General features: G+C 34.6%; 2 protein-coding genes across 2 annotated transcripts; both read right to left on the bottom strand.

Annotated features, from left to right (window-relative positions):
• Positions 1 to 173: 173 nt before the first annotated feature.
• On the bottom strand, positions 174 to 3,244 carry LOC145568801 (putative disease resistance protein RGA3). The gene is made up of 2 exons (XM_081628202.1): positions 2,117 to 3,244; positions 174 to 1,402 (listed from the first exon to the last, which is right to left on the bottom strand). The coding sequence occupies exons 1-2, from the start codon at positions 2,781 to 2,783 to the stop codon at positions 174 to 176; spliced, it is 1,896 nt and encodes a 631-aa protein (XP_081484328.1). The 5' UTR covers positions 2,784 to 3,244.
• A 1,564-nt stretch (positions 3,245 to 4,808) lies between these two features.
• LOC145568800 (RHOMBOID-like protein 4) lies at positions 4,809 to 11,451 on the bottom strand. The gene is made up of 6 exons (XM_081628201.1): positions 10,882 to 11,451; positions 9,775 to 9,938; positions 7,830 to 7,993; positions 7,477 to 7,727; positions 5,844 to 5,970; positions 4,809 to 5,113 (listed from the first exon to the last, which is right to left on the bottom strand). The coding sequence occupies exons 1-6, from the start codon at positions 11,214 to 11,216 to the stop codon at positions 4,982 to 4,984; spliced, it is 1,173 nt and encodes a 390-aa protein (XP_081484327.1). The 5' UTR covers positions 11,217 to 11,451; the 3' UTR covers positions 4,809 to 4,981.
• Between the last annotated feature and the right edge of the window lie 884 nt (positions 11,452 to 12,335).

The raw sequence follows: 12,335 nt of genomic DNA, 5'->3' as shown, positions 1-12,335 counted from the left end.
CATGGAAGAGTTTGCAAACAACTCAACTTCCCAATTATCCCTGCTGGACAGTGAATAAATGTATTTACAGCAAGATGCCTTAAATTAACCAAATTACTCAAACCTCTAGGCAAGTGCCCTAGTAGCTCACAATTTTGAAGGTTCAAAATCTGCAAGTTAAATAAATTTGTGATTTAGTCAGGCAATATTTGTATTGGATTGCCAAACAAACTAAGGCACTTTAAGCATTTCAATTCAGCAACTGATTTTGGAACAACTTGTAATCCAAGATTCTCTAAAAGTAGTACGCGCAAGTACTTCACATGACTCATTATTCCCCGTGGTAAGCTGCCATATATGAAGAGTGTTCGCAGATTTTCTTTAGTCAATCTATCCCACTTATCTGATATCATGTCTACTTGTCCATGCATTGCCAAATGTCGAATATCATTCATGATTTCCACCTGATTACCTGGTTCCAGCAACAACAGTTCGTTTGCAGAAACCAATCTTGCTAAGTCATGCACTAGATCATGCATACCATAGGAACTTATTTCTCCAAATTCATTTTTATCCATCTCATGCAAAAAGGAAATGCTTAAAAGTGCATCGATATATCCTTCAGCAATATCCTCCATTAAGTTTCTATTTTGAGATTGTTGGATGAGGCCCAATGATATCCAATTACAAGTCAACCATTGCTTACCTAAGCCATAATTCTTAGGAACAATCGCACAAAAAGAAAAGCATTTCTTTAAGAATGGAGATGGCAAATGATTGTAGCTTAGCTTCAAGGAAGGTAATATCCCAGTATCGTCCTGTGGTAAATCCCAAAGCTCACTTTGTTCAATATTTGCCCACTCTGCATTTTTCTTAGCTTTCAACATTCCTCCAATTGTCTTTATTGCTAGAGGAACACTCTTGCATTTTTTAACGATCTTTTTACCAGTGGTCTCCAGCACAGAAATATCCTCTAACGACATATATTCTGCATTGACAACTTGCTTGAACAAGGACCAACTGTCATCTTCTGAGAGTTCTGGCAAACAATGGACTGAAGAAGTGTGCATTGTTTGTGCAACAGAATAATCTCTAGTCGTCACCAAAATCATGCTTTCCTTAGACCCGCCAATATTTTCTACTGAACTTTTCATTGCATTCCAAGTATCTTGATGTGTATTCCAAACATCATCAAGCACTAGCAAGTATCTATTCCCATCCAGATTTTCTTTAAGTTTTCTTACAGCCATTTCGCCGCTGATGAGATTCCCACAATGGCTCCTGTCAACAAATTCTAACATTTTGTTCAAAATCCTTGAAATATCAAAATCTTTTGATACGACAATCCAAATTCTCTCAGTAAAATGGCACTTCACTTGCTTATTCTCAAAAATGTTTTTAGCAAGCACGGTTTTGCCAAGCCCTGTGACATACATTTATCAAATATTTTAAACACGATTGTTGAAACGGACCGTGTAATGTTGCTAATAAGTATCTGAACATTTAATTTATCAGTGAGTCTTTAGTAAAATGATCTATAATTCTTGGATTTATTATCACAACTGCACTACATACACGCATAAATAATATGAAGTATGTCTTTTGTTCTTTGACATTGAGAATTAAAAACTATTTTAAATGAACTTGACTTATTTTTCCTAAACTTGATCGATTTATGTTGATCTTACATATTTTTAATTGAGCATTGTATTATTGTTTTCAGGTGAAAAAAAAAAAGCTGTGTCAAATAATAGTATATAGATCGATAATTAGGTAATCAAAATGTTTTATTAATATATAAGAAACAAATTATGATCTATGGGATGATTAATTCACGTCTGCTGCCAGTAATAATTGGTACGTACATATAGTTACACTCTTTAAGATGTGAGCAAAATCAAAGAAACTCAAGAACCATTAAAGCTTAATAGGGAAATTCAGCCAACTATGAAAAATACTGTATATAACTCCTTATATCATTTATATAAAGCTATGCATGAGATCTATTTCTAACGCTAGAAAATTGTATTGTGAAATATCGATAAGTAGCATCTAACTCGAACGTATAATATCTAACATTGTAATATGGAGTTATAGAGGAAATAAGTACGTCGTAGCAAAATTGATGATATTATACCTCCAAATCCAACGATGGTCACAACAGAAACGAGGTTACGGTTGATGACCTTGTTATCTGAACTCTTGAGAGGATTGCACAACTTGTCCACAATAGAATCAACATCAGAATCCCTTCCAACAAAGAGGGACATATCAACATTTTGTCTGAGCTGCTGCAGACGATCATCTGCTGCTTGAGCCACGACGTTTCTTGTTTGTATTTCTGAGGCCAAGTTTACTAGAGCCTTAAGCTCGACAATGGTTCGAGCTTCTTTCAATGAGTCTTCGATATTTCTATCGATCTCCTTAATCCATTTACCCATCCTATGGCGAAACACAATGGGATTCAAAGGTGAGAAGAAGAATCTCAGCTTACCTGTAGATGACCTTTTCGGCCTCTTTTTCATGAGAACCACACGCTGCTTTTCATAGGCCAATACATCTAACATGTCCTCCACGCTGTATATGATGTGGAAGGTATTCCTTAACCACAGTTCCACTGCCTTATCTGATACTACAACGTCAACACTACTACTTTGGCTGCTAGTATTAGTAGCAGTCATGTTGATGTTGAGCAAAATGCTTGCAATAATTTGAATCTTTCGTTGGAGCTTGTTGAGTTCATGTTTGAAGCCTCGGATTAGGCAGATCTCCTCCATCACACGATTTACTAGTACCTCAATCATGGGTTTCGCAGCTTCAACTAAGAGCTCTAGAGCTACAGATTCAGTCTTTTTTTTTTTTCTACTTATAATTTTTGCAGTGAATTATTTAGAAGGATCTGCTAAATAATTAGAGAAATCACAAAATGATGTCGTATGTGTGAAACTCTTACTTGGTCTTGATAAAAATAGGATAAAATATGATGGCTACACAAATAATGGAAACTTCCGAGTGAGACAACTCTCTAAAGACTTCCTACTTTCCTAGCTATTCAACCCCCATGAAAGAAAGACTGAGAAAAAGGGAGAGGTAGTGGGTAGATATGTTTTTTTTTTTTTTTTTTTTTTACAAGAGATAGTGGGTGGATAATATTTGTCTTATATTTTTGGAATTGTTAAAACTATTCCGCTTTATCATTTTTTCTAGGCTATAAAATTATTTTTTAATCATTTTTTTGTGCTTATTTAAAGATATATTTTCTCCATTTCTATTTAATCGACGCGTGCAATTTAAGCACACATATTAAAGAGAAAAGAGAAAGTGATATAACAATTGGAGTACACTAGTAAATGCAAAGTATAAAATCTATCCAAAAAGAAAAGTGTTGGTTAATAATAAATTTCCTAAAGAGGAATGTGTGTCAACCAAAAAATCTAGGTGAGTATTAATTTATAGAAGACATAAATTACTTTGTTTCAAAAAAAAAAAAAAAAATAAAAAAAAAAAAAAAAAATTACTATTACCTAAGATGGAAAGAAATTTAATCATACATCCATGACGTGTTTTGTTTAAATGATGATGTGGCACAATGCTAGTGAAGATCTATAAGGCACATAAAAATGTTCAGAAATGCTTTTAGTATGTATATAGAAAGCTAATGCAGATCTACATGTCACATAAATGTGTATGAAAACGCTTTTTACTACTCGTTTTGTATTTTATTTCCATTTCTATGTGCATGGAGTTTTAAGAGAAATAGTAAAAAGTAATAAAATAGGAATGAAATGCACTTGGTGGAAGAATAAAGTATGATATTTAGGCCCTGTTCACTTCACCTGAAATAAATAATATTCAGTAAAAATAATTTCAATTCAATAAAATTAATTTCAGTTCAGCAAAAATAAGTTCAATTCGGCAAAAATAATTTCAGTTTAGTAAAAATAATTTCAATTCAGTAAAAATCAGTAAACTTAAAGAAGAAATATAACAGTAATTTATTAAAAATAATTTCAGTTCAGCAAAAATAATTTCAATTCAATAAAATTAATTTCAATCCAGTAAAAATAATTTCAGTTCAACAAAAATAATTTCAATTAAGTAAATATAATTTCAGTTCAGCAAAAATAAAGTGAAGTGAACTAGGCCTTAGAAGGAGAGAGAATATCAAAATATTAAATTATGATAGTTGGGAATCCATTAAGATAAAAGAAATTAGTAAAATACTGTAAGAGGTTTCTTAAAAAGAAAAAATAAAGCAAGTAATAAAATAAGACTGCAAAAAGAAAGTAGAGCAAATAATAAAATTAAATTACAGATGGAGTATAAAAATATACACTAGATTTTTTGATGGAAAAGTCACGGATACAGTTTCCTTTACTTAATTTAGACATAGGGCAAGGGGAGGGAAAAATAATTGAAGGGATCCATTTTATTTTCTATTTTTAGTAAATCAAACCCCTCTAGTTTGTTGGAGAAATTTATAAGGAACATGGAAGGTCCCTTTCTCCACCCCTCTTTCTCCTCCCTTTTCCCCCCTTTTCCCCTCCTTTTATTCAAACGTAGTGTACATCACCAATTTTGAAGGAATTGTGTTTAATAAAGGGAAGAAACAGAAATTGTGTTTAATAAAGGTTAGGAACATAACTCCTCATCACTTTCCCTTCCTTACCAAACCTCTTATCTGAAAAAGGGACTTATTCCCCTCCCTTTTCATTCCCTTCCGCTTACCCAAACAAAGTTTGAACTGGTTAATCATATGGCACATTCAGCTAACTTAACACAAAGTTGGCAGTAGCATCCAAGCAATGGGATAACAATACAGATATGCGTCACTAATAACGTATATAGACATACTCTTCATAAATTGATTGGATGATACAATAGTATGCAGTTGTCTAAGTTTAATTTACAAGAATCATCAGGATGTATAAATATAATTTCAAAAATTTACAAGGTAGTTAATATATGCACCTCAGAAATTCCAACACATCACCGTTGACATCTATCTAAAGTTGCTGCAGAGCTGAGTGCATAGACCGTTAAGCTGAGAATCACTGATATTTGACAAGTTATAAGTTCTAGATTTCCCGGTGGTCACACATGTCAGATTCATCTGATTGCCTAGTTGGCTTTGCTGCAAAAGAAAATGAAATTTAGTAAGTGTATAAACCTTGCATAATAGACTTCAGGTTTAACAAAGCAAAATAAATAATAAATAAAATAATACAAAATTGAAACAGGTTTGAAGCATTATTTTCTTTAGCACAACAAAAAATTGTCCCATCAAAAGTAATGAAAGAGAACAAGCTTAAGTTTCATATTCCAATAACCAAAATTACAAGTAATGTTCATGTTCCCCCTCATAAAAAGGTGACAGAACAAATTCCCTTTTCTTTTACGGTTTGTATTGATAGCAAAGTGGAAGAGAAAGGGGAGGAGAAGAAGAAAGGGGGAGGGAAGGAAGGGATTGGAGAAGGTAAGGTACTAAGGTTATATTTTCCCGCCAAATCTTTCCAATGTTGGACAGATTAACAGATTTGGTTATTAAAGAGGGCGGGAAAATGTATCCTTCCATTTCCTTCCTTTCCCTTCTCTCCTACCAAATGGCATCCAAGCAAGGGAGGATGGGTCCCTTCTTTTCTCTGAATTCTGGATAGGAGCAGGTTTTTTGTTTTCACAAATTGATCAAATTTGAGCTTCACTAATCACTCGTGTCAAAATTACAACGTGGCGCACAACCAACAGAATTTGGAAGCTTATTAGTTCCAAATAGCGATATAGTGAAATTTCATAAAATTTCATAAGCCTTCAGTAGCAGGAGAGAAAGTGAAACATATATGAAGCTATGATACAAAACAACATACCACACAGGATCCAGGCTCTGAATTGCAGCTCCATTTTGACGTAGGAACACAGCTCAAATAATGGCACCAAGAACAATGATCATTCCCATCAATTCCTCTGAAGAGCATAACAAATGCAACAATGAACCTGCAATAATCAGCATAAACCTAAAATCAAGTATCTGCAGAAAGAATGGGCCTGATAACTCTATGAAATAATAAGGAAAGGCAAACAAAAACAGAGCAAACAAGCACTATCTTTGCTTTTGAAATGTAATTTATATTTAATTTTGATCCTAGTTAGGAGTGATAGACAAGCTCATAAACTTGACAAGGAGCAGCAAATTTACAGCACGGTTTGTACAAAGAAGGGATTATAATTGCCAGGTACAGATAATATGGCATGTTCACTGTTGAGACTGTTTAATACTTTAATGTGTTTGGACACAAAGTCACAAACAACAGACAAAATATTCACAGGGAACTGCCTTACTAATGCTCTTATATACGTTAAATTCTAGTTTGAAGTTGCATGTAGGTGTAGTGATAAAAAAACACGCAAAACTTTATAACCTGGTCCAATTAACAGCACGCTGATATGAAAAGCTTAATACTTGCTGTCAGTTATGGAAATCTCAGTTTTAGGCTTTCATGTCTGATATTCTATTAATCAGTTTTGTCTCAATTGTAGTCAACCAGATTCTCTGCACTAGTTCTGATCTGCAGTTTTTTTGGGTTTTGGTTGGTATGTTCCTATACAGCTTGTCTGGATAGCAATTTAGGTAGGAGAGGAAAGGACGTAAGGTGAATACTTTTTTCTAACAGAAAAGATGAGGGAAAGGAAAGACATGGAATTCTTCTCACCTAGTATCCACTTGGTTGCTAACAGATTTAGCCACGATAATTAACCCTAGTCAGTAGTGAATCAGAAATACATGGTTCATTATTGTTTTCCTGATTAAATAAATCAAAGAATCTTCTTGTGATGTATAGGTTAATTCCCATGATTCTAATTTTCCTCAAGTTAACAATGCTTTTTTCCACTCCCATTTTATTTCCACATTTTGCAGGGAGGAGAAAGAGTTGGATGTAAGTGGAATAATTATCATTTCCATATAATTAAGGCTAGTGCTATAATGTTCCCTTCGAATCTTTCTAACTTTGGCGAGATCAGTTTCTTGGAAGGGGAAAAATCCATCCATTCCCCTTGTACCACAATTTTCTTCCCAAAAGGAAATACACACCTCCCCTTCTGTTCTTTCCTTCCCCTCTTTAACAAAGCTGATACAGCATTGTTTTTCTGATCAGATAAATCTGTAGCTCTATGATTTTCAGCATTCTAATATTTTTGGAAGTCAGAGGCAGGTACTCACAGCCTCACACTTGTGTACTTGGTGTTAATTATACTTTATTATATTTACAAGGGGAAAAAAGAAGTGAATGCAGCCATCAACTACTACTATTGTTTTGACTACCCAACTTCTCCCTTACAGGTCCCCCCACCCTGTATTCCTCCGTACACCAATATATCATATAGTAAGACCTTGCCACAAGGTAAACATAATATCAATTATGACTTATCACCACAAGATCTCCCTACATGTCTATACAGATTAATGAAGAGAAGAAAATCAAAATGACTTCATTTGCTTACCCAATAATCAGAACAATCAGCGATATTATCCACAAGGTACCCTGATATATCTTGTATTTAGGCCTCCTTGATTCTAGAGAATCTCCAGATTTCTGGCTAACCCATCCAAACTGGGGTCGGATCAGAAACACAAAGCCAAGGAAAAAACCAGAAAGAAACCCCCCTATGTGAGCAAAGTTATCAACATGTGGAAGAATTCCAACAGCCAGGTTGATTGCAACAATGAGAACCAGCATCACAAGTGATGCAACCTGGAGAAACAGATAAAATTTAAAAGAAATGTTTTTGTAACATTACAAATAAACATGACAAGACATGTAAAATTAGATTACTAAAAAATCATCAGGCTTCACCTTGTTACTGTATATAGTCCAGTTAATGATCAACTCAGAAAGCATGGCACCTAGTAACCCAAAAACAGCACCCGAGGCACCAACAGAGATGTTTGATCGCACAAAAAGACCAGACATTAAACTCCCACCAAGTCCAGCAATGACGTACAGCAAACCTATCCTTACTGTTACAGAAAAGGGGAGTAAACAATATAAATGAACACACTTAAACAGCATCATTATAGAACAAGATAAAGGCCTGACAAAATTGTATACTCCCTAAGCCCTAACTATTTGACATACTTTGATCACAAGGTTTTAAGCAAATTAATTGATTATTTTGTACTCTGTAGTAGTAATGGTGTATTACAACTATATTATGCGTATGTGGTTATAATTATTATAAGGAAAAATTAACAACAAAGGTCCCAACTATTACTGATCTTCTTTAAAAGGGCCAACCTATTAATTAACTTTGGACAGACCCAACTATACTTACGTTTTCTCAAAATAGTCTAGTGTGACTTGTTACTTGTTGAACCGGTAAACTTTTTAATTAAAAATTATTTTTCAATTTTTACCTATTACGCCATAACCACCACAACTCCGTCCTCCTAGTCTCCACAACATAACCACCAGTGAACCACTTGAATTTCCACCACCACCATTTTTCTTCTAACTCCCATTCTTTCTCTCTCTCCACTACTTCCCATTCTTTCTAACCACCTCAAACTGGCAACCAACGTTTCCGCTATCCCGCAACCATGGCCAATTGTGGCTACTCATCTTCTCTCTCTTTGCTTAACCTGCTGGAGATGATGGAGGCTTCAAAAAGGTTATTGATGGGGGTGTATTATTACGATGTTGTTCGATGGGTAGGTTCTTGGTGACGATTTTGTGGTGGTTGAGTGGGTGGATTTTAAACCTGCTGGAGATGGATCTTGGATGGGTTAATCGGTGGTGATTTTTCTTATGTGCGTGGGTGGTTGGTAGTTTAGTGGGGGTGGTCTAGGTTGGTGGTTTTGTGACTGGGGTTGCTTTGGTTGTGGTGGTTGTGGACATGGGGTGGATGTGGCAATATTTAATCCATTATAATGCAGATTTTGCTCATGTATTACATAAATTGGTAGATAATTAATAACTACGTAATTCCTATTACATAATTTAACTTGTAGTCTAATCCGACGATTGTTGCTTGCCACTATGTATATTGGACTGATTTATGCAATAATTTTAAGTTTTAAAAAGTTGTAACAATTTTAAGAGAAGAAGAAAAAATTGCTATATTGGAGGGGGGTTTTATCAATATAAAAAAGAAAGAGGAAAATTTTGATTTTTGTATGTTCAAGGCCATGTGATATACACGTGAAATATTTTACCTACAATAGCAGGTCGGATACAGGCTGGGTCCACGCATGTGAACTATACAAAATAGTTGGGTATGTCCAAAGTTAATCAGAAGGTTAGCCCTTTTAGAGAAGACTAGTAATAGTTTGGACCTTTCTTGTTAATTTTTCCTTATTATAATACATAGTTTGTCCAATATGAAAAGAGAATGAAAAAAAAATGGTGGTTCATGCCGTTTACGAAAGCATGTCAAATAGTTGGGACATCTTTACAAGGAAAGTGTGTCAATTGTCAAGTAAATAATAAACAAAGATGATAATACTTAGAGGTGTTTCTTGGTATTGAATCCAATTACAAGTATCCAAACCCAAAGAGGAACTAAAGAGAATAATCATGAGCAACAAAAGAAGTAGATTGCATATCACTAGCAGTCTGGCACTATGATAAGTGAGAAAGTGATTTTTTAAAAGAGCTAGTCCCTTATATACATATGACATAAACCACTTCTTGCATGATTTGAATGCAAAAGTAAAGCATTTTCACAGCATAATATTCATGCATCACATGTTAATTACAATAATCAATATGGTAAGAGAGGGTAGAATCCATTTAAACATACCAAAACCAAATTCTCGCTCCATTCGAAATCCAATAACTAGTAAACCTAACATGTTTGCCAGCAAATGAAAAACTCCACCATGTAGCCAAATACAGCTGATCAAACGCCAACCTTGACCACGATTTACAATTTTGTCTATTGCTAAAGCCCCCATCTTATCAAGCCTGATGAAAATAATGTTGGACAGAGCAATAATTGTGCTTTTAATAGTTAATACAGAAGCTATGTAATGCATAATGTTAAAATAAATAAATTAATTAATTAAATTGCCAATCGTAGAATTAAATTGCCAATCGTAGGCTGGGCTAGAGGCAAAGTACATAGAATGATTCATGCATCATGCTACTAGAGAGATTAGGTAAATTAAGGACAAAAGCTTGAACATGAAACAAGCACCCCATTCTTCCAAACCCTTCACTGAATTTCGAATATTTAACAGCTGCTTCTTCCCATCCTAGATGCTAGAAAGATCAGGTTTGGCATGGAGGGAGAAATAATTGGAGAACGAGAGATTATTCAAAAACTCTTTGCGTGGCAACAATGAATGATCAAATTTATACCGAATCCAAGCCAACATAAACCCAAATTACTTGATGACAAAATGCTTGAAACAAAATTGTATGTTTTTAGCTTTTCAGGCTATGACCTATAATACCTTAATTTTCAAAAAAACTATAAGAGCTAGTAATATAGAAAGTAATACTAGAATTCCAATATTCAAAGGAAATTCAGACGACACCGGGAATTTTATTCCACTTAAATATTAAAATTAACACAACTTGATCAATAATCTAACCTATGTATGACCACATGACGCTGCATTTCAACCAAATTTATCCAAATTTAGGATTTCTAAAAATAATTCTATGTAACATGATCAATGTCACTCGTATAAAATAATTGCACCAAACCATCAAACATCATAGTAAAATCACAATAATCCCAAAACAATCAAACCCAATAAAAAAAATAAAAAAACCCAATTAACAAATCTAACTCACAAAACAGATTTATTTCATACAACCCAAATCAATCAAACAACCAAAATTCCAAATAACAACAAAATCCATGAATCAATTAAAACCCAAAAAAATGAGCAAAACTTACGTAGTAGCAGAAGGACCAAGAAGAGGGTTCTCCTTAAAAGGCTGAAAAGCGAAGCGACCAAAAGATGGGACTAAACAAGAGAGAGAATATCTGGGGCAATTGTTAACATACATAGTGATTATAAACATAACAGTATTAGCAATTACAATTGCAGGAATCAACCATGGAAACCATTTCTTGAAATGCTTGACTTGATAGTATCCCGGATTTGGTGGTGGATATGGTAGTGATTGTGGTGCTGAATTTCGTTCAATATCAACTGGGTGTATTATATTTTCCCTTGAATTTGGTGAGATTGATCGAAGTGGGATTTCTTGGGATGAATCTCTCACCATTATTGAAGATTTTGAGGAATTCTTGAAAATTGATTTGGTAGTGGTTTGGTAGTGGTTTAGTGGAGTTTGGTTTACCCAATAGAGAAGAAATGAGAAGGATAAAAGGGAGAAAGTCAACGAATAATGGCGGCGAGGTTGCTTCTGTTAGTCTGCCATTCATGAATTTATAGTGGTTTTTTACTCCGTCGTTGGTCAGACGAGGTGTTAGTGCTGACCGCGTTGCTTCAATTTCTATCTTTCGCTCTCTCTAATAGCGTGTTTCTTTTTTCTTTTTTGGTTGTTTAACGAGTTGGTAGGTACTGTGGGGTAGTGAAAACAGTTTAAACAGCAGCCCCAAAACGAATCTCAATACACTCTCCGTTTCCCTTTAGATTGTACTGTCGGGTTGGCAACCGGGTCAGGTTGGGTTGGGTTGGGCTCATGTGCGGGTTTGGTTGGGTTCATGGGTTGGGTTCATGCTAGGGTTAGCTTTAGATTCAGTATTTTTTATTTTGACTACGATCATGCTCACCTCACCTTATTTTGGCTGAATTGAAATTATTTTTACTGAAATTACTTTTGCTAAAATTATAATATTTTTATTGAACTTAAATTATTTTTACTGATTTCCTATTATAGGAGCAAGCCTCAGTTTATACCTTGATAAACAAATTATGTTTATCAAATGGTATTTTTGTAAATAAGTTGCATTGAAAATTGTGTTTATTTTAGTTAAAAAAAATATTTTTACTGTTTGTGGGCCACTATGGCAAGTTGGACAGATTTTAGGAGTAAACGGTGTTAACTCACCGTTTGTTATTATTCATCTTCTTCCTCCTAATTTCTCAAATCTTCCACCAACAGCACCACCATAGCCACCATCTGGTCCACAACCATAACATCGACCGCCATCCGAACTCCATCACATCCACCACCATATGTCCGCCTTCTACCGATCAAACTCACAAAAGCCTTCCTCTTCGTCCTCTTCGTCCCGTAGTCCTCCTCTTCTTTATCAACAATGGTATCTTCATGGTGAAACAAAAAGACACTCTACTAGAAAGGAGTGTAAATTAGGGCTATATCAACCCCTTATGGAAAGTCTTTCATTTGTAGCAGCATTTTGAACTGCCATAGGTG

Source organism: Chenopodium album, chromosome 11, assembly GCF_948465745.1.
Source record: "Chenopodium album chromosome 11, dcCheAlbu1.1, whole genome shotgun sequence".
Taxonomy (NCBI): Eukaryota; Viridiplantae; Streptophyta; class Magnoliopsida; order Caryophyllales; family Amaranthaceae; genus Chenopodium; species Chenopodium album.
The sequence above is the reverse complement of the archived record's forward strand: the minus strand, read 5'-3'. Positions and strand labels throughout refer to the sequence as shown.

Coding starts and splice junctions, on each gene's coding strand:
- LOC145568801 (XM_081628202.1), bottom strand. CDS start 2,783: ATGATTGAGGTACTAGTAAATCGTGTGATGGAGGAGATCTGCCTAATC. Junction 1,403..2,116: donor GACCATCGTTGGATTTGGAG/GTATAATATCAT, acceptor TGTATGTCACAG/GGCTTGGCAAAACCGTGCTT.
- LOC145568800 (XM_081628201.1), bottom strand. CDS start 11,216: ATGGTGAGAGATTCATCCCAAGAAATCCCACTTCGATCAATCTCACCA. Junction 9,939..10,881: donor CTTGGTCCTTCTGCTACTAC/GTAAGTTTTGCT, acceptor TATTTTCATCAG/GCTTGATAAGATGGGGGCTT. Junction 7,728..7,829: donor GGACTATATACAGTAACAAG/GTGAAGCCTGAT, acceptor CTGTTTCTCCAG/GTTGCATCACTTGTGATGCT.